Source organism: Clinocottus analis, unplaced genomic scaffold (genome assembly GCF_023055335.1).
Source record: "Clinocottus analis isolate CAN_PGR_092001 unplaced genomic scaffold, fCliAna1.0.p SCAF_13, whole genome shotgun sequence".
Taxonomy (NCBI): Eukaryota; Metazoa; Chordata; class Actinopteri; order Perciformes; family Cottidae; genus Clinocottus; species Clinocottus analis.
Genome location: NW_027175854.1, coordinates 7,699,818 through 7,726,500, shown reverse-complemented (window position 1 = coordinate 7,726,500; position 26,683 = coordinate 7,699,818). Strand labels below are relative to the sequence as shown.

The 26,683-nt window shown below is 41.1% G+C and overlaps 1 protein-coding gene across 3 annotated transcripts in view; it reads left to right on the top strand.

Moving 5' to 3' along the window:
• Positions 1-4,003: 4,003 nt before the first annotated feature.
• Positions 4,004-26,683, top strand: part of vldlr (very low density lipoprotein receptor) — a 42,710-nt gene continuing 20,030 nt past the window's right edge. For 2 of the 3 annotated variants that reach the window (XM_068573456.1, XM_068573455.1), the window contains exons 1-6: positions 4,142-4,372; positions 11,887-12,006; positions 14,617-14,739; positions 19,425-19,547; positions 21,929-22,137; positions 25,163-25,325. In XM_068573456.1, coding sequence (XP_068429557.1) covers positions 4,300-4,372; positions 11,887-12,006; positions 14,617-14,739; positions 19,425-19,547; positions 21,929-22,137; positions 25,163-25,325 — 811 coding nt within the window. In that variant the 5' untranslated portion in view covers positions 4,142-4,299. Of the gene's footprint in view, positions 4,373-11,886; positions 12,007-14,616; positions 14,740-19,424; positions 19,548-21,928; positions 22,138-25,162; positions 25,326-26,683 lie in introns of all 3 variants that reach the window. The other variant, XM_068573457.1, reaches the window with a different exon arrangement.

Below are 26,683 nucleotides of genomic sequence, written 5' to 3'. Positions count from 1 at the left end.
CTTACATTAGAAGTGCATAGTGTAAAAATAATCAGGTGCATTTTATATATATATATATATATATATATATATATATATATATATATATATATATATATATATATATATATATATATATATATAAATATAAATAAAGTAGTACCTTCACAGTGCCGAGACAACTCTTTCCTTAAATACAAGGGATTCAATGCCACTGAGTCAAATTCCTTGTATGTGCAACATACTTAACATTAAACAATTCTGATCTTTCCATTTTTTAAGTTCAAACTTTGTTTTTAATTGCCAAATTGTATTTTATAATGCCACAAACTAAAGTCACTGTCCTGGCCAACTCCCCTGGGGTGCAGCTGGAAGTCGAGGATAAGCACAGGGAGATGGACACTCCATTGTATCTGAATTAGCATGAGGCAAGAAAACAGAACAGCCAATGAATACCAGGAGGGCAATGTTCGGCATGTTCTCACACTGCTAGTGTAAACGACTTTGGTTCCTTGGCTCTTGCTTCATTGAGAGGTTGCAGCCGGCCAAGAAGATTCAAGATTGTGGAACCGGTTTTAAGTGTCGCTGTCTGTGGTGCTGAACGGCACTTACGAGGTCACACAGAGATCCCAGCAGGCTTCCAGACTGATCACTCATGAGCGGATTAGCACGCTGAATATACTCCAGCCATCTATAAACTTTGTGGATATATAAGCTCCAATGTATACTATGCTTATTTATTATTCTGACAATTTGTTTCTGTTGTAGGCCATCGCCACCGTGCTCTATAGTACTGACTTCTCCTTTGTTTTCTTTTTGTATCTACTCATCATTTAAGTGAAATGCATTACTTTATATGTCAATGCTGCAGCACCAATCATTGTAATATTTTTTTTTACAAGGTTACAGCTCATTTTGGACATGATGAATCTGTCTGGTGTGGTATTAAGTCCCCAACAGAACCTTGTTTTCCTCTGTCGCCCTCTCGAAAGGCTAAGTAGAGGAAATACAAATCCACCTCCCCACAGAGAGATAAAGAAGCTCCCCCTTTGGCCACAACCATCTCCAGAAATCTGGTCCTGATCTGGGCGTGATTAAATATCTGCTTGCAGCCAGTGGAGAGAGCCCCCGCAGCTTCCCGGTGAGATGAGGATAAAGCTCTTTGGTCTGGAGAAGTGTTGATATCTGTGGGCTGTGTGCAGTTCTCTGCCTTGAGAGTGTCACTTCACTGGGGGATTTGAACATGATGAGATGAAAATGACAAGCTAAAACCCTGCCAGGCCCGGTTTTGAAATCCATCTGCAGCCGAGTTCCTTTTCTTTTTGTTCTCATTTGTAACAGACGGCTCTCTGTTCCAGCTTGTTGTTTTATATAACCAGCCTGCATTAAGCTGCTGTTTTATTGCACATGCTGGACACTTACTCGACATTGTTCTCTGCCCTCCTACTGTGAGCTGCTATGCAAGGGTATTACAAAATGAACTGTTTCCAAGTTATTACGTGCAAAGCCTTGATGTCAATATACGTTACACAGGTGCTTTGCAAAGACAGCATCACTTATAGGTGACTATAGTCCAGATGTAAGAGCATCGTCATCTAGTAAATAACTAAGATGTCTTACTTAGAAAACCAAATTATTCTATTCCTGCTCCCACATAATAATGACACAAATTACAGTTGGACATGCATGTGAGAGAAAAGTGGCTTACACAGAGCCATCTGGTGGTGAATGTTCACCTTGGGTTGTGTGCAGGTTGATTCTATGCGGTCTCATCTAGCCGCCATGTTGAACTCGAGCCTTTGACATGGCTCACAAATCATTATCTCTAAAGCATCCGCTTGCAGCCACAGACTGGTAGGTCTACATTTTTTTTTCTTCCTTTTATTTGAAAGCATTTCAATAAATGCTAAATTCAGGGCAAACCTATCGCCTTCACACAGCTCTTCACATGTTTGCTGTGTTTTCAGTGTCTGGCGGGTCTTCAAACTCATGGATTTATTACATTAAACTGGGCTTTCTGGATTGCATTTCATTGGCAACACACACCCACGCACGTGCTGATTTTGTACTGAGCACCCAATCAACGACAAAAGAGTTGTTGATTTAACAAAATGCTGGTTTGTTTACTGATCAACAACCGCATCTCCCCCGGGATATACTGTGACCATTTTCTTCCATGGGAAATAAAAAACTCTTTACTCATTGTTTTCGCCAACACTATTATTCCTCCCAGAAGTTATTGTGCTTGTTATTAAGTGGAATAAGATGAGCAGGTGGATTTAGATTTCCAGAGTCATCTTCACTGTTTAGGTCCCTGCCTGTGAGCTTGCAAATAATGATTTTTCAGTTATATTTTCATGAAAGACTGGATTTCCAACTGTTAGATATGACATTGGTGTTTGTTTGAGTGTGTTTGTGTGTGTGTGTGTGTGTGTGTGTGTGTGTGTGTGTGTGTGTGTGTGTGTGTGTGTGTGTGTGTGTGTGTGTGTGTGTGTGTGGAGGTGACTGCAAGAAAGAGATACTGACAGTCTGAGAGAGAGACTAGGACATTTCCTCATACAGAATTGTACAGCAGTTTGCGTGTTTTTTTCAGGGGATGTAAAAATCTGGGACAGATTGAGCCTTGGGGTGTATCAGCAGGCATCAGCCATCACTGAAGATGAGGCTCAATCCTCTGATAAGAACTGATGGGAGCCTATGAAACCTGGCAGCACGCGCAGCCCTCTGGAAAATCCAAAAGGCCTGGTGATCAAAATGGGAAGAAATGGCATCAGACAGACAGAAGGAAGAAAAGGAAAGAGCTGAATTTGGTTATGAGATTTTCACTCTTTGAAAAATGAGACATCTGCTCTCACAAGACGATCGGCAATGCAACCAAAACTAAACAGATGGTGCTTTTGTCCTCTTATGGATACTTTTATTCAATAGTTACCAAAATAATAACTTGATCTTCTGTAATTTTGTTATATTGATAGTAATTGTAAACAGTTGTATTTGTCCTGTTTGTATATAATAACTGATGAAGAAAACATGCACCTCTGTTGAGCCTTGGCTTTGACGAGTAATAGAGGAAACTGAATCAGCCTCAGTTGTGTTTAGTCTTTAGCACGGGGAGAACACATGGATACGGTCTCCACCGAAAAACACTTTTCTTTCTTCCACTTGTTTCAGTTTTATATCGAAGCCTTGAAGAAATCACGGCAGACACAGTGTCTCTGACTGCCGAGACCAATATTTCTCATCCGGTTAGGAAGGTGTTGGATCTCCAAGATTTCTAGCTCTTCTGTCCCCTCACACAAAGAGAATCTTGGGAAATGTAAATTTTGTTTGGCCTTGTCCTGTAATTAACACAACTGGTCACATGTGGCCACTGTTTAGCAAAAACATTATGGATCACTTAACTGTGATTAGTTATGTTCATGTTTGTGGATGTTGCAGTTTAAAAAAATAACTGAAGTCATCAAATGTGGAGGAAATCGGTTTCTTCTTTATTTAAAAAACCTAATTCTGTCCCGGTGAAGCTTTAGTATGCAATTAGAGTGCAGTATATTGCTGCTGTGTGAACGTTTACGGATTTTCACCACAAGTAATTGCACCTTTGTGGCTGAGGGTGATGCAATGTTATTGGTATGTAAATCAGGAAATGGAAAAGCTTCCTTTGGGTAGAAGGAGCTAATCATGCCCTGGTCCTGGGTAACTGATACACACACATGCATACATATATCTATCTATATATATATATCACAATAGATATATTTGCTCAACGATGCCATCATTTACTTACATTTCCTTTAAGATGTTCCTTATGGGTTAATAAATAAAGTCGACTTCTTTATCCTTTCATGCGGGTGGTGAAGGGTTAACAATGTTCCAAGACGTAGCCTATACTGAAGGAGGAATACAATCCTCAGCTGTGACGGTCTCCGTGTAGCACAACTAACAACCCGGTTACCGGGGCCGCTCGTCACCGTCAACTTTTTAGGAAATGGATTTCAGCTTGAGAGGAGTGAACGGGAGCCCGGACGGCCCCCACGGCGCGTGATTATAGAGCGAGCTTAAAAGGCGCGTGGTCTGCGCGACGACCGCCTCCGTTCACTTCGCACTGCCCCTCTTTGAGCACAGTTCTCGGCGCCTGCTGCTGCTCGCTCGCACGGTCGGTCGGTCGTGTCTTGCAGGAGCCGCGGGTCTGTGGTGTGCGCGTGAGCCGACCGAATCAAAGACGACGCAGGCCGGCGCGAGCCAGCAAAAAGAAAGGACACGGCAGGGCAGAGAGGCAGCCCGCGAGCGCTCAGCTAGCAACTGCACCTTACGCTGCGAGAGATGGTTACGTCCGCTCCGGGGATCCTTCTGCTGCCGATGCTAATATGTCTCCAGCACTGCATTAACGTCCACGGTGAGTCTCGAGCCCTCTGTGTGTGGTTGTGTGTTTGTTCGCTTATGTGTGCGTGTGTATTTGTTGAGTATGAAGGCGCTGTGAAACGCACTGTCCTGTGAGGTTAGCTAATGTTACCCAGCTGTACACCTGTCTTTGCTGCTCCTTGAAGGGATGACCGCGCTTGGCTACACCTTGGGCTCGGCAACCTTGCGCCTCTTCTTGCCCCCCCCTCAAAAAAAAATCAAATAGCGTCTTTTAGGGGGCTAAAATGAGACATGCTCTGCTCTTCTTTATGTGAGCGTGACATTTTATTTAAAATGAATGCCCTCGTCTTTAAATAAGTAATTCATTAGGCTTGAGTGTTTTTGCTGTCTCTGGAAATGAAATGGGGTTAGAAAGGGGGATGGAGAGGCCCGTGTGTTTTGTGTCGCCTGCTGAACAGCTACTGCTTGTCGCCACTCATCCATGGTCAATTAGCCCTCCGGTTAATTAATTTCCCCCTGAAACGGAGACACGAAGCCCTTACGCATAAACTCGTGCTTCTTGTACTGTGTTGGCGTCTATGCGTGTCCTGATTTTTCTCATCCGCTTCCACTGTGGGGATTCTCTCCTGCCTCCACCACCACCAGCGAGGCTGGTAATTTATTTATTTATTCCTGAAGTGGAAGCCGACAGAGGAAGAAGGATGGCTGTGAAACTGGTTTACAGTGGCTTGATATGGAGCTGTAAAACAAGGGTAGGTTGGAGCACTGCGGTCCTAGTAGTGTGGAAACAGCTGACGGCATGGAGGGGAGGAGTTATCAATTATTGACCGCAGGTGACTCCAATGAGGGCTTAATTAATTATATTTTTTTAATATTACCAACTGGTGGCAATTTAATAGCAGTGCTGCAGATGACAATGTTTTTCCATTTGGTCTTTCTGATGACTAAAACTATACTGACTAGTTGTTGTTGCAGCCCTTCAGAAATATCCTTACATTTGAGAACCTGGAAATTGACAGTTTGGTGTTTTAGCCTTTTTTATTTTTTTATTTTTTTATTTTTCTAGAAGTATTTTGACTTGGCAATTGTTTCAGAACAAATTCACATCCTTAAACTTTACTCTTTTTTTTTTTTATACATAAATCTTTCAGTCAAATAATTTTGCTGGCCAGCTCTGATGTGGGACTTTTTATGGTTTAGTGAAAAATACGTGATTTGTATTTCCTGTATATTTAGAACATCTTGCTGAGTCTAGTTAAATCATGATTTTTATTTGGCTTGTGCTCCCCTGTGAAAAATGAATTTAATGTGTTGGTGCTGTAACAATTATTTGTTTGAGCTGTTCAGTGATGTTTTTGAGGATGGAATTGCAGAATCAAAATCCTTGCTCAGGCCTTGTTGCTGACATTGTGGAGGTTCCCTATCTGGCCCTCAATAAGTGGACGGTGTACAAACATTGGCATGTTAAAGCAGTTAATAATAATAATTTCAGTAGTGTATTATAAAACAGCTGAGGCAGAAGGTTGTGTTGAGCTACTTGCATCTGCAGAGGTTCCAGTCTCTTGAATGCCTGCCTCCTGTGGACAAGGGCATTTTTGGAGAAAATGGTGACTCAAAACTAGTGCTTGTAATGTGCACACTCTCCCCATAGCATACACCCACCTACTTCTCATTCTCAGCGCTGCACACAGATTGAGATTGTGTGAGCCTATTTGAACAAGACGTAACACAAATTAGCAGCAAGAGCAGAAACGCTGGCCTGATTTTTAAAAGAGATGCGTTTTTCCTCCACGCTTACTGTGATGCCATGCGAGACCCAGATCCTCAGTTGTATGGAGGGAGGAGGGGGGGGGGGTCTTGATTCTCAAAGTGGGCGGAGTGGTGGACACAGGGAGGAGGAGGAGTACAGCGCAACCATTTCTGTTACTGGGGAAAATTGCATTACCATGACCTCCAGTGTGACAGCACTTCTATAGCGCACAATGATCCCACTATTTTGGGAGACCGTTCATTGCATCTCCACGCCTGTTGAATCCATGGTTTCAAACCCTCAGGGAATACTAGCAAAGGAATAATTATCATGGGAAATGAGTGGGGCTTTTTAAACTTTCATCTTCCGTTAATAGCTGTATCAAGATAATTGGCCTTTTTAGGTTAATATTAAAGTCATAACGTTGCAAAAACTTAATATTTCAACAAATACCTGTATTGGCATCTTGCAATAATTTATTTAAACCCACAACAAAAAAGAAGTTGAAGGCGTAGGTGCAATGCCATTCATCATGCTTTTGCAACACAAAGTGGTGAAAGCTTCCTTAGTTCTTGTGTGGCATCAGTGCATAGTTTTAAAAGCCAGCTAAGACTTGAGACTGACACTGCAGGGAAAGGGGAATACTCTTCTACAGGTTTATATAGCCTACTTCAAGGTACTATTGGAGTCTGTTGTTGTGCTGATTGGATCAAAGTGCACGGTGTGCAGTTTTCCAGACAACAAGTCAATGGGTTTCTGTAGAGACAGTAGGATAGTAACCCCAGAGCAAAACATGGCACCTTAAACCGTTCTCTGCATCTTGGATTCTCAGTTGCAGTGGCTTTGCATGTTACTCCTAGTTCAGCCCACATTTACTTTACTTGTGTGAACCATGCAGTTGTATTAAGCTGGATTTCTAGATCCATTTTTTTAGGACGGGAAAGGAGTTGGTTAGTTAACAACATTGGGAAATGCTGAACAGTCTTGACTCGGCCACAGCGTCATCTGCAATCTACAACATTATGGAACTTTGGTAAGTATTAATGCAGAATTTTATAAAAGATGGAATCCACTACACAGTCTTTCAAGAGCCTGCTCAGTGACGTTTTCTTCGAAACAAACGACTGCCTTAAAATGTTAGAAAATGCATGTACAATTTAGAACTACACAGCATGTATTCAAAAAGCCTCAGAATATACATGCAGTATACATTATTTGTACGTGAGGCGCTTAACCTTGCACTAGTATTAAGAGTAATTTAATATAAAGTTATGATGCCAATACCTGGACTTTGGGTGTCGCAGACATACTGTCAACAAACCAGTTTAATTATTGCGCTCTGTCTCTCTAACAAATTTATAGATGTCATTGTTGAAGTATTAAAATAATAATAAATGGCACACCAACAACTTGGTAAAACAAATCTTCAATATCAACAGGAATTACAATAAGTGTCAAGTTTCTTTTTATGTAGCAAGTAGTTGGTCAAAACTTAAACAGGAATTAATATTCCAGTACTGTCTACAGTGTAAAACGTGTTGTCTTGGATAGCTTGAGCCTATTGGCACAGATACCTGACCCAGATATTGGTCTGTATCTGCCAGATATTGGTGAATCTGAAATCCAGTGACTTTAAATCTGCATTGGGTGTCTGTCAGTAAACGACAACAGCCACTAATTAAACTAGAGTGAGTTGAATTACACCGATTTCTTGTGTACTGACACTCAAACTATAAGTTAAAGGAAAACATTTTATATTGTATATTATTGAGGCAACATATTCCCTAAATGGCTACTTACATTCAGAAAACAAATCTGAGAACTGTCTATAGTTAAAGATTTGTAAAATAAGTAGTCCAAAATATAGCTTTTTTTTTTTTTTTTTTTTGTTCATCGAAAAACTCTTGTATTGGCACAGCTCTAATCGCTGTCTCTGTGAATTATAACGTCACAAGTGAATATTGATGGATCGATTCGGCAAAATGAACTGCTGAAAAACTGACTGTTCAATCTGAAAAACCTGCTTTACCTTTTTATCATACTTTTGTACATGGTGATTTGTTTTGTTTTTGATTAACACACAGGACTAAGCGGTCACTGGGTGTCTGAAGCTCTTTATATGATCCTTATCGCTCCGTCAGCATTAAATGTGCGTCAGCAGTGAGCAGCAGGGCAGGCTGAGATGAGTCAGGGCTTTTATGGTTGGTGTGAAATATTTCCTTATGTAACAAGTTCTGATGACAGGTGTGTTTTGCTTGTTGCTTTTCTAATGCGCAAAAGAGTTTTTGCCTTTTGCAGCACAACTGGTATAAGTGGTCCCTTCCAGTTTATTTCTTTCATTGGTGTTTTGTTTCTGGCTTAATTGCATCATGTGGTTAAATCATCTGGCACAACCAGTGCGCCACAAAAACGCTGGATACACACTGCATACAAAGGAACAATCATGCACAGGTGAACTTAGTTAAAGCGGGTATATATCTGAGACTTGAATAATCTCACGCGCCGCTTGATGAGCAGTTTTTGTTTTAAATGGATAGATAAAGCTTGAATCTAAAAGCTACATGCAAAACGGGTTATTAAATCTGTCTCTTTCTACCTCTAAGACTTAGGAGGTTGATTAGTTTTTGTAGAATAAAAAAGTTTGGATTGGCATTAATGAAATGTAAACTGTTTCTGTGGATATTTTGAGCAGTATCCAAGTGATTCTGACAAACTTGGTCTCAAATTTACGAGATGTACAAGATTTTTTTTTAATTGGCCCAATGTCTGGGGAAGTATAGATCATTGTAAAATCATAACAAGTTGCTGGACAGGGCCCAACTCGCATCAACAGTGGGATGCTCTGATCAAAAGCTTATAAAACTGTACTTCAGTTCAATTACTGCAACATTTTTGTTTGGCAATGCATTTTAAACATTTTGTGGAAATCCCAGAGCCCCCTCAAGCTCAACCCACTGCATGCATGGCAGTGAGCCTGTTAAAGCACTATTTAATAATAGTCTTGTTTTCCTGGTCTTCAAAAAATAAAGGAAGTTTCTTGTTGTGCCTTGACTCAATGGTCTGTTTCCTCTTTGCATGATCAGATTTTTTTTTTTTTCTCTCTCGATGAAACCTCATTTAATAGTTTAAAATGAATTGTTGTAGTGGAATGAATCTGAATGTTTTAGCTTATTTCATAAAAGGGGTAATCTTATTTTACATTTACAAACACACAGTTGTGCTGTATAGATGTTAGGATCGGAGTGAGATTTACAAACTGAAATGCATTAAAGTATGAATAAGTAGAATGATGCGGGGGATAATGCTAGGATGTTGGTGTAAAATGAAACCAGGCAACTAAGGGTTTGGGGTGGAAGGTTAGGGGTTAAATAACCCGGTTGGCTCAATGCATCTCTGCGCCACTCAGTCAAAGACCTACACGATGCAGTAAGTAATGCATGCATACAGTACACAAACAAGGCAACAAGACTGAGGTTGTCACATTGAACAAATGATAATGTCATACCAAGATAGAAAGTGTTATGAAATGGGTTTTTGTTTTACTGGAAAAGATAAGAAGCAGTGAGAACTTCCAAACTTTTTTGTGGCTTGTTGGGCCCTGTAGTTCCCACTTTAGCTCTCTTTGCCCAAATGTTTTGGTCGTTTAACGGCTGACTGCAGTTTCATGGTTTTGTGGAACCCAGATTGTTACACTTTTCCCCCAAACACTCATGTTGTGTATTACAAATGTCTGTCTGCACAAGGACCAGTCATCTGCATCTTGCTTTTCATATTGGTTGCCATCATCAAAGTGAATTGTTCTTATTGTAGATTAAGTAATTAATGAAATGTCAAAGCCAAGGTTTCAATTTATCCACTGCCAGTTTTTAAAGCTGAGAATTAAAAGTAAATACTATTTTTGCCTTTTTGTAGCTTCTGCTCAGTTTTATTAGTAAGCGGTTAGAACACAGCTCCCTGCACTCCAGGAATTTTGTATTCGGCAACTCTTGATATTATATTTTCTGACATTTGTTGGAACAATAAAAACCAGCATTTGTTGCAGCTACTGTTGGCCTGTCAGTCGGCCATCTTTAGTTGTAGTACTCTTTGCTATTGAGTTTCTTTTCTTGTCAAATGGTGAGCAGTATGAACTGTCTCACTGAGGAAGGTTTTCCTGAGCTGTGGAGGTAATTAACTTGTTTGGTCCCTCTCCCCATTATCTCTCTGCATGTCAATAGTTATGTTTTATGAGTTTGTCCAGATTTAAAACACCGTAATGCATAGTGCTTTGATTGTGGTGGTTGATGTGGATGAAAGGTCAGCGTACTCTCTGCTCTGTAATATGACCGTGGTGTGCAGCTGGTGTACTCTTGGTTGAATGGCGGTCTGCAGGCTGTCACTGTTGGCTGCATATCTACCTCCTCCTGTGCTGTGAACTAAGAGGCTCAAGACCCAAACATACTGTGTAGCGGTATTTGTGGACGCAGGGACCACATTCTATGGTTGGTGACTCGGCTACGTAGTCAGTAGATCCATAGAGTGTTTAACTTGGGCACCATTTTTATTTATGCAGGTCTTCAGTTTTGTGTTGCCGGCTCAGTTAAAGGCCCGAGGCTCTTCAGGTTCAAATTGAATTAAGAGAGAATGTTTCTCTCCCTTAAGGAACTGCTGACCCACTTAAAACCGTTTCCTTCATAATGGCATTTTAGCAGCTAAATGCAGTTGTAAAAAGCTTTTTCCACCCTGACAAGAGTGCCAATCTGTTAAAATGTTTTTACTCCTTTTGGCCCGTAACTTTTTGTCTTCAGATACCCAAAATGTGATCATTTTATATACTTAAGTAGTTTACCTTTTCAATGGCACTGTGATTCAGCTGAATCTGTGAACTCTCCTGGGTTTCTATCCTCACTGTGTCCAGACTAAAATGAGTGTCAAGGTCAGATGGCGCTATTTCAAGGCTGCATGCTGCTCTACAAAAGCTCCCTTCTTGTTTAAGGGGAATTGAATCTTGTGACTATTTTGTTTCTATAGTTCCGCTGTTTATTCACCAGACTGTGAATTCAATGCTGACACACTTTCAGCAATGCTCGATGGCTGCTGTGACTCGTAGCTTGATTTTGCACGACAATTGCAGTGTATTCTTTCCCTTGACTATTGTTTTTAATTGCTTTGCTCTCCTCAATCTTCCATCTACTCTTTGGTGTTCATATGTTAAGTTTACTACTTATTTTCAAATGCCGCCTCAGTTTGTGATCTATTCCACCTTTTAAAGTACAATGAGTAATAACTAGAAACTTTTACTTTAAGTCACGCAAATGGTTTTACATGGTTTTGGAACCACAACTATGTTCCACTGTTTCCTCTACGTCACTTTCTGCAGCCTTTCAGGCAGTTGAACAGATGTTAGCCTGTAGACATTTTCAGGACACTGAGCTTTAGTTCCCCACTAAAATATTGATGTTGCGTCATCTTCAACAAGCGCAGTGCTCAAACTCAAAAGGAGACTGTTTTTTCTTTCCTGTGCATTGTTTATAAATTAATGTGATGTTTCAGCTAGTAGGTGGTTAACAAGTACTGTTGTGAAATTGTAAAGCCCGCTCGTCAAGAGACGAGAAGAACTTTCCATGTAAACTCAACACGTGGAGCAGCCTCAGTGATAGCTGAGATCTGCTGTGTGCCACATAGTTATTTTAAAACCAATTTGTTTTTGTTAACTTGACAGGACTAAACAGAAGCATATGACATAAAACTAATAGTCATATCAATTATGACTTCATTTTGCACTATAATCACTTACCCCTCTGTGTCTTCCTCTGCAGGTACTAAGACAGAATGTGAGGCCAGCCAGTTTCAGTGTGGAAACGGTCGCTGCATCCCGTCCGTTTGGCAGTGTGATGGAGATGAGGACTGCACAGATGGCAGTGACGAAAGCTCCTGTGGTGAGATACTAAACGCGCACTACTCGCGTGCTACCTGACACGTTCCTTTATTACCATGAACACGCACTGTAGTATAACTAGTCCATCCTACATACATTGTCTCGTAGCTGTAAATACTATTTAGCTAAGGCTGGGCAGATTAACGCGTTAGTGCAGAATCAGTCTGGCAATACTTTAACAGGGTTAACTATTTGATCATGCATTAACTGCATTTTTTTCTTTTTTTTTGCATTGGGAAGAGCTTATCGCTTTAAATTTCTCCAGATGGCGTAGTTCAGACCCGGGCGCCTTACGACTCTCCCAGTCTGGCCCGCGTGAGGCCTGCAGTGTTGAGGAATTGAGTCTGACGTGAAAGCATGTATTTTTATGTAGCCTCTGTTCTCAACGAGCAGCTTCGCCCCTCAAAGATCTCACACCAGCAGGCTCCACGTCCAAATTAAAAGTTAATCGCTGATTTTATACAATATGTCAATTTAAGTTGGAAAATTGTGTCCGACTTGTAACATGAAAGGTCAACTCGCAGGTGGCCAGATCACGTTTTTACATTGTTAAAAACTGTTGCAAAGAGTTTTATTTTATTTCTCTCAATTTGAACACCACCGCCTAGGTTAAGTCTTTAACCTTCTTCCTTACCACCAGATTTGCTTTTTAGACAAAATGTATGCAACAATCTTGAGCAGCAACAAATGTCTTTAGCTCCTCTTTTTTAAAAAATGTATTTTTTAACCAAATTTAAAACTCACTCTGTCATGGTATTGAACCTTCAGTTTAGGACTACAGATAATGTAGTTGGACGCATCTAGTGACTTGTATGCTTGTTGTTGCTCACCTGTGTACACCAAATGTTTGTATTATCTGGCCACCAACACTGGGTCTTTTCCGGTTGCATTTGGTCTTTGGTTGTTAATGTCCTTACATAGTTTGACAAGCTGTTACAGACTAGCATATACATGCCCGTTTGTATTTTATTGAATTTAGTATCAAGCCAACACATAGACTAGCAGGTTTCTAGTCTACTTGCACTACTTCACATTTACACACGGATGTCGGCTGACATTCAGAAAGCCGCCATGTTGGCTTGGTGCCATCAGGAGACTTCCCAGCATCCCTTGGGACAGAATGACCTGGTGATAGGAAGGTAGCAGATAGCGCAGTGCTAAATATGGATACAACTGAAGTGTGTCCAATAGATTTTAGCTCTTTCTCCATTTTCATGTGTCCCTCATCTATCTGGGTCATATGAGACTGGGAGGGAGGAAAGAACAAGTGAAGGAAATAAGACTAAAGCAAGGGAGGAGGGGAGAAAACAGCTGATCATACTGCAGGACTCTATAGGTGGTCTGCTATACAAGTACCGGATTTCATTCAGAGAATTCATTCGACGTTTCCACAGCAGTTAAAAGTTAATGAAGCTCAAAATTCCAGAAATGTGGATGTGGAAATTTTTCAAGACTAACACTTGGAGGACGTTTGTGCCAAAAGCCAAACAAATACTTTAAATGGTGATGGACTAAAACGGATCATGGCCTTTTCTGCCCATAATCTGTTTCACCCAATCACACTCAGGCGTTGACACTCTGCTGCGTGTGAGTCTCAGTTCTGTTTCGGTTAGAAGTCAGATCGTCTCTGATCTCCAGTTGAGTGAATAACGGATAGAGACGTGCAAAGGATGAGAATCCAAAATTAATTCGCAAAAGAAGTTTGTTAATGAGGCCTGCTGCGACTTGCTGCTGGTTCAATTTGGGCGTTTGTTGTTTCTTGGGTTCCCATTTGTATTCTGGACAGACTGAGTAAGGCCTCGAGGAAACTCCAAGCCCAGTGTGGACACACAGCTCCTAGGGGTGGCAGAATTATTGTGTTATAGACAATTTGAAATCGCTCAAGTTTAACCTATTAAACTGCAGGTTTTGTTAGCCGTCAAGTTCACGGCGCCACATAATTTTGCAGACCTAATAACTTTGAGTTGATGCAACGACACACTCTTGGCCGTCGACGTAAGACAGGAAACTTGTAGGTAGTTCAATACTTAACACTTGATGGCCAACGGCTAGACTGAGGTGTAAGAATCTCCCATTAACTCTGAAGCACAGTGAAGCTAACCCTAATGTTGCTTCAGTACCATTTTGTCAATAGTATGACTCGGCGGGCAGCCTCCAAATGGGCCGCTAACGAAATCTCAAGGTTGCCATGTGTTAAACAACGTTTGAAAGCGGAAAAAACATCATGTTCAAGACTGAGTTTTTCTTTTTGTCACTTTCATATGTTAAATATGTTTTTCAATGATCTCCAGCCTTTTTGCGGAAAATTCATCCAGCAGTCAAATCTCGTGTGCGTGTGTGTGTGTGGTTTTTTTAATGCAAAGGTGCTTGGGTTCTTAATCAGATTGACAGGTGAAAAGGTCATGCGTTTAAAATTTGTTGCAGAAGCTCTGGTTGGGTGTACTGCAATTCATATTCATGAGGTGTGGCAATTATGGCTTTGGTCTTTTTCCCCTTTTTTATTATTCATGCACTTGTGTTTCTTTGATGTGAGATGTTTTAGTAAAGAACATGATGGCTGTCTCCTCTGTATAATGAACCTTATCTTTTTTTTTTTTTTCTCCCATTCCAGTGAGTAAGACTTGTATGGAGATGGATTTTGTGTGTCGGAACGGCCAATGTGTCCCAAAACGATGGCACTGTGATGGGGAGCCAGACTGCGAGGATGGATCCGACGAGAGCGTAGAAATCTGCCGTGAGTAGGCGGTTTCCTCTTTGAACCTCACGTGTTTAAAGGCAACTTTTGTTCAGAGTTTATGATGCAAACTTGTTTTCATATATTACATTTGTTTCCCAAGACAAATTCAGATTTCACATTAAAAAACGCATCATCTTATAAAATGTGATGTTGCATTAGCAGGGTGTGTATAAAATGGACTTGGCACCCCGTAGAACAGTTGGGGTTCAGTAATGATAAAACTAATGTAAGGGTTCAAACAGGAAGATTCTGCATTGTGAGTACTTTAAATATATTTTGCCTATATGTGTAGATGCTGAAGTGATATTAGGACATTTACTACTATTTGGTCAATTTAATTTCAGCGCTAATCTATGATGAGGTATTGCCTCCTTGGGGCTCCCTATGGCAAAGTAGAGTTCTACCACAACTGAGATACTATATTGTAAAAACTTTTTCTATAAGGTGGAAAGATGTAATGCATATGGCTGATTACTCCCAAAGTTGTCTTGGTAACCAACTGAGTACATCGTAGAGATTTCATGCGGTTTCTTGCCATAGAAAAAAATTCAGAAAGTCACTTAAAAGCGGCGCGGTTGAGCCGCTTAGTCGCATATTTGTTTAAATGGACTAAGATGCTGCTAACTTTAATGGTACAGCTGTGACGTGAGGTCTTGCCGGCGTGCTTGTTGAAATCAAAGATGAGAGCTGATGGAAAGTGTTTACTGAAGTAGTTTTTTTAATGAGACTCTTCTGCGCTGCCTTCACTGTGCCGTTGTCAAGACAAATGGACTATGGCGTCTCCTCAGGTACAAAGATGAACATCAGAGGGAAGATGAAGGCACTGTATCAAATACATGCTGGGTTGATATTCACGCTTCCTTATATCTTTCTGAATGCCAAAAGCATTTTTCTAAGTCAACTAAAGATAATGTAAGTAAATACTGAACATCATGATGAAACTAATATGAGTGGAGGAAAAATGAAGTTGGGCTCTGGAGGATAGATGAAACATTTACTTTATTCCATACATCTGCGCAGTAGAAAATACAAACTGTCAGCAGCTTTCATTTAAAACCATTTTGGTACTAAGTGTTTTTTCTTGGGTGCTTAAGCTTTACTGTGCCAGTTCAACATACAGCTGATTGAGTTTTCACTATTTACAGTAAAAGACATTGACTTTACTGCTTTGGCGTATGTTATTGTACTTTTAAGATGTTCACACAGACTGTGTGTGTGTGTGTGTGTGTGTGTGTGTGTACACAAACTTAAACAATGCAAAAATAAATTCTTTACCTCCTGGCAGAAAAGAAAACAACCTTCCTTCAAATCGGGGCTAATCCCGTCTGCACTCTTGAAGGGGATCTGTGCTGCCAAAAATGAGAGCAGTGTAGTTTGGAGAGTTGTTTAGAGTTATTCAAAGCTGTTGTCTGTGTATGGTTGCCAAGACCTACCCGGGGTTTAGTGTGAGAGACTGAAGTAAAATGGGTACTGTGCAAACTAAGTAGCTTGTGGAGCACTGATACTAATTCTATTCTATCACTATGCCTTGATGGATCGTATCAGGGGAGGAATTTGTTGTAGCCTTAAACTTCTGTTCTGTCTGTCCTGCGTTCTGTCTTGATTTGAATGGTGTTTTTTTTGTTGAGCCGGTTCAAGTGACGGCATCACATTGGCATAGGAGGCTCCGTGTCAAAGGACAAAGTCAGTAATGTACATTGTTGTGACATGAGTTCATATCGAAGGAGATGAAAGAGGACAGGAGTTTGGTGTATCCTAAAATGTCCCCAGCAGTCTTGGCCTATAGCAGCATATCTAGGGGCTGGACCCCGGCAAACCTCAGCCAGCCCCAACTAGACGCATTATCAAAGAGAAAAGTCTGAAGCCTACTCTCAAAGTGGAGGCTGCGTTTTACAGAAGAGGAGCTTGATAACGAAAGGCTCTGGCTCCCATCCTGCTTTTTCAGACTCAAAGAACCACAAATAGCGCCGCTCTCTAGTGGGGTTGAATTGTATCCTGCATTTTACAGTAATGAAATTGCATGCTGACAACTTCAGAGTGACTGGCTGTGCCATTTGATCTTTCCTTCTTTAGAGGCGTCGACTGTCTAACATCAGTCTCTACTTGTGTAAATTAAATGGTACGACCTGTGTTTCCACTTGGACTTGTCGGTCAACTCAAAGTCATCACAAGCATTCTAGTCTGTAGTCCACACTGTATTTTAAGAGGTCGAGTTCCAGCCATAGCTGCAGTGGTGTACGTGCAGTTCAACCCAGCTTCTACAGCGGTTATATCGCTGTACTGTTTGATCAGCTGTTACACTTGGCAACTTAGCAGCTGGGAATGGAATCTAAAGGGTGTGTGTGTGTGTGTGTGTGGATGCAGACGTCTCCAGGCAGTTTGGAGTGGAGGACTCGTGCTGTGGTCGTGCTTACGTCATTTGTCTTGCGTCAGTGTTGAATAAAGTGAACCTCAGCTTCTCTTAACTTAGTCATTGTAATACAAGCAGGACCTCTGAACTCTAGTTTAAACCTGGTTTCAGCTAACATCTGTTTTTGTTTACACAGGCTCACATTGTTGTCCGCTGAAAATCCTTTTCAGTTTATTTTTTGGTGTGGGAGCTACCAAAATACCAACTGCAATATGTTCAAAATATAAGCAAGAATAAATAAAATGAGACTCTATACCATGATATATTCAATACATAAATCGGCAAACCTTTCGATCTACGTCTATTTCAATTAACACTTGCAAAATAGGCATACCTGCCCCAGTGAGCCAAACCTAGTACAGTTAAGACCGGGCCGATTGCTTTGCTCCTGACAGTGCTGCTGTCAACGAGTACCGCTCAACAGTTTGTTATAAGTCGGTAGATCGAGCAGCAAAAGTGAACTGCAATGAGCCGTGCATGGCCTATAAAAGCCTGCTGCAGACGACCTGCTCAACTCAATCCTGAAGCACGGAGCACTATCGCTTGTTTAATCAGAATTTATTAATAATGAATAGTTCTTGAGATGACAAGGGGCACGTACCAACAGACCAAATGAGATTTCTTGCTTTATAGTTAGCTCAAGGACTAATTTTTGTTTTCTCGCATCTAAGGTGTTAAAAAAGAAGCAACAAACTCTTGTATCACATTTGCACCATAGTGAATATTAAAGTCTGTTAAGCATTTATTTGGGTGGATTCTACAATATGCATGACCTTAATTTCATTAAGGAGCATGTATTTAGACTCGATCATATGATCAGTGAGCTCGTCTAGTTCGAGACGACAGAAGTCTGTTGCAGAAAAAAACGTTATACACTGTCCTCATTGACATATTTCTGAATCCACTCTGGTGCGTGACTTACAATCGAGTCGGCCTTTTTTTACCTGGCTGTTATCAAAACTACATCTTCATAGTCAATAATTCAAGCAGCTGTAGGAGATACTTTTCTATTCACCTTCATGTGGAGCTACATCGAGCCGCTCTTATAACCGTGCAGTCCGATTTTCTGTGCCTCGCTGTTCGTTATCTCGCTCCAGTGTAAGATTGTAGGGATAACGGGCAGCTGAAATTTTATGGAAACCAGCACTGTGGAATGAATAGTATGCTGAGATAAGTTGTTTGTTAATGATGCATGAACATCTTGCATTCAACGTCCAGGTGACTTATGTTAAAGGATGATGTGCCCCCTATCTGGACGGGAAATAATTTTTTACTTTTTAATTGACAAATGTAAAACTAAAAGGAGGGGGTTCATTTTACTGGAGAGAAACCCAGTTGTATATAAATGTACTTTTTCTCGACCTCAGCTGTTAAAGCTCCAGCAAACTGGATTATAGAACAGCTTGCAGTTTTCTGGTTGTCTCTGTATCAAGTTAACAGAAGTGAGGACTTTACAAGTTACCAGTCACAAAGATAGTGATACAAAGCTCATCGTCACCATTAATCTGCCAAAAGCTGCGAGCTTTATGTAACGCACAGTAACATATGCTGTGTCCTTGTTCTGTCATGTTGTTTTTGGCACTGCTATCGTGGGGGGAAATGCACTCAAAGGCAACACGTAGAGCCACTGCAGCTGTTGAATGATGCTGCTTCAACATGTTGCTATTTTTTGACTTTGCGTTGTTGTTTTTTTTTTTTTTTAAATCAATCTGATTCAGCAGTCTGGTCGCTTTAGTCCGTTAGTATGTATTACTTGGATAAAAACTTCAACTTTCAACTGGTAGATGTGATTGAATGCAGTGCTTGCCATGTTCCACAAGCTCTTAATGTGTTTTTTTATTTTTAAGAAATAATCAAAATGCTATTCATAATATTCAAACTTTTATTAAAAAAGAAATTATACTGAGAAATGCAAGGTTTGAACTCCAAACTGTCTTAGTTAGTCTTTCAAATCACAAACTCCTGGTTTGGTGAAATCACAAACTCTGGTTTGGTGAAAGCACAGCCAGAGTTGGATCACCTGCTCTCACTTGTAATGGTCACAGACGGCGACCATTACACAAGCAAAATAAAAAGGCATATGTTCTTTAAAAAATAAACGGGCGTGCTCAGCCAATCTTTAATGGATAATATATATTGTCCTACCCAAGTAGCAAGTTTTTTTTTTTTTTCTTCACTTGTCAGAACATGGCTTCTCGTAAATGTACTTTTTTAATATGACTCAATGCATCGCTTGATTAGGGATACGTTTTCTTTGTTTTCTCCCATGCAGACATGAGGACGTGTCGAGTGAACGAGTTTAGCTGCGGAGCAGGCTCCACTCAGTGTATCCCCAACTTCTGGAAATGTGATGGAGAGAAGGACTGTGACAACGGAGAGGACGAGGTCAACTGTGGTATGTAGACAAGCACACATTAACTTAGGGGGGTTTTTGGTCCACTTTTTAATCCCTTTTTTTATATATGTCATTTCAGTTAATTCCTGGATTTTGTTTGTCATGTAGGAAAGATCTTCTAACTCAAAGAAGTGCACAGGCATTATGTCTCTTCCACTTAATTCTCCATGTGTTGGTTCTATGCAGGACAGGGAGTCAATGCTGAACCTTCTCCCATAGTCCAACCTTAAGTTGAGAGCAACTAAATGTCCTTTTAGATTTGGTTACTGTAAACCCAATTTTCAAAGTTAATTACAGACATGTTGCTGTCAATTGACATGATGGGGATTTCAGACTGAAAGCTAATTATTTCCCATGTCACAGTAAGGTTATGTCACTTGCAGTTTATCCGAATCGAGCTTTGATTATCTGGAATGCCCCGTGATTAATAAGGACAACTAGTGGAGGTGGTGCCTGGTTACCATTATGTACAACCTGCCGTAGCTTGTTTTTGTCCAGATCAAGTCATGTATTTTGATAAGCACTTGAAGACATGTACGATGTGGTTATTACACTTTTGTGACCTTGGGTTTACGCGGATTGCCTGAATGCACCTTTCAAACAATGAATCTGCCTATTGGCACCCTTGATATTGGAATGAGGGCTGCAAAAAATGCTTTCCTGCTAATTGGCGAAAACTGATGCCACGTTATAGATGCTGCATTTGTACCTATGACATCTTTGTTCCAAAAAGTCTTGACTTCATAGGACGAGACCTATTTGTATGCAGAAACGTAACCCAACTTCCCTGTAGCACATTCACTTTATGAATTTCAGATTAAATCATGCTGGGCTCCAGCTATATCCTCCTTTACAGCTATGCTGTTCAAGTTGTCGAAGGAATAGACAACATTTCACACAAAAACACAAGACAATATGGCTTGAAGGAGTATTTTATATAGATGGATCACCTTTGGGGAAAATATATATCCAAGTACTACTTAAGCACTAAAACCGTTTATGGATATGTGTATCAATTACTTCTCATCCTCCAGCTGTTTATCCTAAACACTGTGCAGCATAAACACACAGACAGGCTTTTGCTCTCAGAACACAGAGCTCTGCTTGGACAAAGTGTAAACTAAAATAATTGGATCTGACAGGAAACTCCACAGCAGCTTGTAACATGCTGGTAAATTGTCTCCATCCATCCAATTTTTTAGCAAAGCAGTCCAGCAACATTTTTCCGGCACCTCCCTCCAGGCGAGGAATATGAATTTCAAATGGGAGGAAAAATTGTTGCTGCACATAGTCTGTGTTCCAATGACTATGGCGTTCCATCTTTAACATCCCAATCTTGAGTTGTATTAAGACTGATGCTCGGATGCAGATGCACTGCGGTCTTGCCAATGGTTTAGCACTGGGGGCATTGAAGCTTATCGTGTTAATAAAACGCAGACGAAGCAGACTTCTAGCAAATGAACATGGATGTAAGCAATTCAATATACGCTTTTGGTGACTAACAATGAATGTATAGTAAGTTTGGCTCGAAGTTGGTGTTCCAGGTCATGCAAACGTTTTATGGGGTGAGGTTGGTGCTCTCTGCAGGACAGTCCGGTTTTCCCACACCAAACTTGGAAAACCATTTATATAGCTGGTTTTGAAAGTTGAAACAAAAGGGTCAAACTCAAGCTAGGAAGCACACAAATATCTAAATTCCCAAATCATGATAAACCGCCTCGGACCATTATTCCAGCTCTTCCAATATTTACAGTTGGCACTGTTCAGGCAGTAATGTTGTCCTGGCATCTGACAAACCGATTCATTCATCTCATGCCAAATTAGTGAACACTTTTCCACTGTTTCACCATCCAACCGAAGTACGCTTTGCATTACTCGGCCTTGGAATTATGCATGGTAATCTCGAGCTTGTGTGCGACCGCTAGCCCGTGCAAACGCGTGACATGAAGCTTCTGACAAACTGTCGTTGGTTATTTTTTGGGCTGTTTGGAACTGTCGTTACTGTTGCAATGTCATTTCTTTTTTCCTTTTACTTGCTTCAGTATACTGTAGTCTTATGAGAGTCCTACCGACTCAGGCCACGAAAGGCACTGTCTGTTTTTGTATTTCAAATTTGCCTGCTTTGATTTAATCAAACTGACCTATCATATACTTGTGAGAAATTGCATCAGTTTTTGAATGAATTGCCTTCAATTTAGAAAGTGACATCAACTTGTGGTGTTAAATGCTTAAAAGTTGAAAGTCCTGGCAATGTGTAAATTGTAACCTGTATACAAGATGAATAGGCTTGTTTGGAAATTGCTGATTTTTAGTCGCACGCGATCAGACTGAACTCGAACAGTTTTAACTCATTCGCCTCATGTCCCCCTAACTGCCTCCAGGCAACATCACCTGTGCGCCAAATGAGTTCACGTGCGCCAGCAGTCGCTGCATCTCCCGCAACTTTGTGTGTAACGGCGAGGACGACTGTGGCGACGGGTCTGATGAGGTGGAGTGTGCGCCGTCCTCCTGCGGCCCCAGTGAGTTCCAGTGTGGAAACTCATCGTGCATCCCGGCCAGCTGGGTGTGTGATGACGACGTTGACTGCCAGGTAAGAGGATACATAGTAAGATGCCACTCACATTATGGAGGAACTGATTAACAAGCTGTGGACAAATTATTAAGGGAGATCACGTTCTTTCACCATCAGAAGACCCCTTTGATTTCAGTCATGTAATTATTAATGGCAGCAGATTTGGACTGCAAATATCTGAGAAACCTGATCAGATGCTTACAATAATCACTGATGCACGAGAGTGGCATGACAAGAAGATGTGGGAGTGGATGTCTGGCTCAGTCAGCCTAATTTCTTCTAATGGGTCTTTTTCAAGGTCTTAACAGGGTCTCCAGTGTTTCCCCTAGGTTTCCAGCTTCGGGGGGAGGGGGGTGAGGCGGCGGCGATGACACAGACCCTTAATGCAGTGGTTCTCAAACTTTTTATGTAAATAACATTTTGTGACTCCCTCTGTGCTTTTATAGTGACAAATAAAGGAAATTACAATAACTTTCAAGTAAACCAGGTTGCTCCATCAGACAAAGTTTCTTTTTAAATTGCAATCAAATTAACGTTCTAATGTGCAAAAATAACATTTAGTTACTACTAAATAGCTCATTGTGGAAAACAATGAGCTAATATTTTTTTGACAAAACTGAATGATTGCAGATATGTGAGCATCAGGTTGTATCAGTATTAATGGCTGAAGTGAGCTATATTTGTAGAAGAAAGCTGTTGCTTTCGTCCACAAATATGAACTGGGTTGTAGATTTGATACGGCCGCTCTCAGTTTATGCTTCATGTTCATCTGTTTTCTGTTTCGTGAGACACAACAGCAGAAAAAAACCTGACTGAGACTTCTGGAGATTGACTTTTGGCAAAACGCCAAGAATAGGCGAGTCGCGCGTGCGCAAGTTTAAACTGTTAACGGCGTAACTAAACAGTTACCCGACAGTACAGGAATTTCTCCATATTTATTAATGACTTAGTTTTATGTCCGTGTACTATTGTAATGCGTGAAGCCAGCAGCTCATTGTTTCTACAAGACACAAGCACTGTGGTTCGTTTTACTTTCGGTTCAGAGAACATTGTTCAGAGAGCTGCTCCGGTGCTCCTTGCAGGAGAGCTACTGATGCCATCTTCAACCTGGGAGCGTTTAAAACGCAGATATAACTTAGTTGTCTACTTTTCACGCAGCACATTTTTTGACTCTCTGTCCGCTGCTGTGCGGTTGCTCAGTGCTCACCTGTATGCGCGTAAGTGTCTGTGCGCATGGGGGCGGAACTCGCGCAACCATGTAGAGACATAAATGACAAGCTGTGTGTAGATCCAATCAATAAAATATGGCTGTTTAGTTTGTTCTATAACAGAAAAAGGTGTAAATCTGTTCTACAGGAAAGAGACATTTTGTGATCTGGCGCTATATAGAGAAAATTTCAAGGGGTCGGGGAGTTATTTCAAGCAGGCGCCCCGCCCCCCTATTATAATGGTAGGGGAAACACTGGTCTCTTCTAATTGCAATCCTAGACTTGACAATTTACTTCTCTTGCAGTAGTTTATTTCGGTAGTTTTGCTGAAGGTGTAATTTAAGGTTCAGACTCAACTTATTATGAATTGCATGTTTGTTCAATTCCTATATGGCTATAACCTTAGTGTGGCAGAGGGCGAGCAGGTGCATCTGGCACAATGTTTACTCACTGGCAAGGTGCATGACTCAGAGAAAACAGTTTGGTCGTCATCTCGAGTGATCTTTGTTTTACCAACAAACTAAAGATTTATTTTCATGTGTGAGACAAAGACTATTACTCTGGCTATTGTCCTCTTTTTAGCAACTCTCTCTCAAAAAGAGCGTGGGTCTACAACTTGGCTGGCATGCAACCGCGAGGCCGTAATTGTAGTTTTATTTACAGCATTTTAAATTTGATATCTACGGACAAACGCATAGAAAGCAATATGCAGAGTAAAATACCAAAAGACATTTACATTGTCAAAGATTGTGTGTGTATATATTTAATAAATCATAAAACATGAGTTGATGTATTTTAAAACGTCCTTCTGCAGTGGCGGGCCAGCTCGGCCTTCTCTGCTGGCCTAAACAAAATTATAGCTATTCTATAATATGCTGATCAGCTGTTAAACTCTATAGCTGCCCCCCCCCCCCCCCCACTGCCTTTTGGACTTTAAGGAAGATGATACTTTTCATATCTGGATTTCTGCCACTTTTTAAATTTTTTTTTTTTTTTAAACAAAATACTTTTAGCAGGCGCACAGTAATGCACTTCCTCCTTTTTTCCAAGTAGATTTTGAGCACACGCATTAAGCACACATACTGGTCTTGCAAGTTTAATGTTTGACATTAAACACCCTGTGGTTATTGACCTGCCACGTTAACTTTGACAGTCTCATCACATTTCACACGTGGCAGAACCAGTTCCTGAGTCTGCAATTTGCCCATTTCCTGTTAATTGGCTGTGTGGTTAGCACTGTAATGCCTTGCTGGGAAATGAAAGAAAAAACTGACACAAATGCTCACACCCTCAAATATTTAATACGCTGTGTTTAATGGGAAGGTTATTGTTGTTCACTCTCTTGCACCCAGCCAGTCCTGACTCGGCGTTCTGTAGATTCACACTAATCTGCTCCCACATGAGTCGATGACTTTGAGATGATGAAAGTGTGAGAAACTCATCCTGCCGCTCCCCTTAATCCCATTCCGTCTGATTGCCCAGTTGAGCTTCTAATTAAAGAGGTAATCATCTGAGATCCGATTCCTAAAAGCTGTCATTTCGGCCCTGCACATCACCCGTCATAACTTGATTGAACACATTGTTTGGATTCTCTTGTGATCGGTGGCTGATAACTATGCAAAGCCTGAAAACTCTTGAAATCTAATATTGTGAAGACCTTTAACGTCCTTGACTATGCATGATACAAGATCATGGGCAACAGAAATGCCTGCAATCAACATGGTGGTGGCTGCGGCTGGGAGCCGCTGTTGGCTGGGACGACGTTATCTGCTGCAACAGCAGAATGAGAACAGTGCAGAGTGATCTGAGCACATAGTTTTTTCTTTCTCTTGCAGGACCAGTCCGATGAATCTCCTTCTCGTTGCGGTCGTCACCCGACGCCACCAGCAAAGTGTTCGTCCAGTGAGATGCAGTGCGGTTCAGGAGAGTGTATTCATAAGAAGTGGAGGTGTGATGGAGACCCTGACTGCAAGGACAGCAGTGACGAAGCCAACTGTCGTATGTACCGAACAGCTGTCACTCTTAAAATCGGGCATTTCAGGTCATAACCCCTTAATCAAGCTGCGGCAGTAGAAATGTTTTGAGCAGTCATTTTATTAGTATGTTTTGTATTGCATGGATAATACTTACAGTGTTTCCCCTAGGTTTAAAGCTTCGGGGGGGGGAGCGAGGACAATGACAAAAACACCAAAAGCATTACCTTTTCTGTAAATAACATCTTTTTGTGACTCCATCTGTGCTTTTATAAATAACAGAATAAAGGACAATAACTTTCAAGTTAACCAAATTGTCCCGTCAGACTACAAAAAAGAAATTGCAATCACTTAAAACAATGAAAATAAAGTTCTATCTGTGCAAAAAATAAACTGTGTACTTACTACTAAATGGCTCATTTTGGAAAACTAAAGCAAATTGCAGAACAAAACAGAATGAGACTGCAGATGTGAGCATCAGGTTGTATCAGTGTTAGTGCTGCAGTGAGCTGCTTTCCTCTACACATATTTTTAAAACGGGGTTGTAGACGTGATACGGACGCTCTCAGTTCACTCTCCGTTGAGATGAGATTTTTTTTCCGGTTTTGAGAGACGGAACAGCAGAAAAGACGACCTGACGGAGACTTTGCGGAGATTGGCTTTTGGCAAAACGCCAAAAATCGTCAGTGTACTTTGTAATGTGTGAAGCCAGCAGCTCATTGTTGAAACAAGACACGAGCACTTCGGCTCGTTTCACTCGGAGCAGGAGCGCTGCTCCGGTGCTTCGTGCAGGAGAGCTACTGTTGCCATCTTCTACTTGGGAGCGTTTAAACGCAGATATAGTTATCTGCTTTTTTACGCAACATATTTTTCTACACTCTCTGCCCGCTGCTTGGTGCTCAGCGCTCACCTGTGTGTGCATGTGTTTCTGCGCATCGGGACGGAACACCGTGCGCAATGCAGCGCAGAGAAGCATAAACTAGGCTTAAAAGCCTAGTTTATGCTTCTGCGACCACGTAGAGACAGAAATGACAAGCTGTTGTGTAGATCCTGTCAATAAAATACGGCCGTTCAGTTTGTTTAATAACAGCACAAGGTGTAGATCTGTTCTATAGGAAAGAGAACCGTAAATGACGTATTGTGATCTGGCGATTATAGAGAAGATTACAGGGGGATGGGTGGTTATTTCAGGGGGCCACCCCACACCCTAATATAATGGTAGGGGAAACGCTGACTTAAGCTTGCCAGCTAATTGAGTCGCTGTTGAGTGTTTAAGATGAGTTTGGGAGTGTTGGGATGCAATGTGGGCCTGAAATCAAAGACTCTTTTAACTGACATATAAAAAAGGAATTCCATTTATTTTCATTTTTCTCTTATTGATAA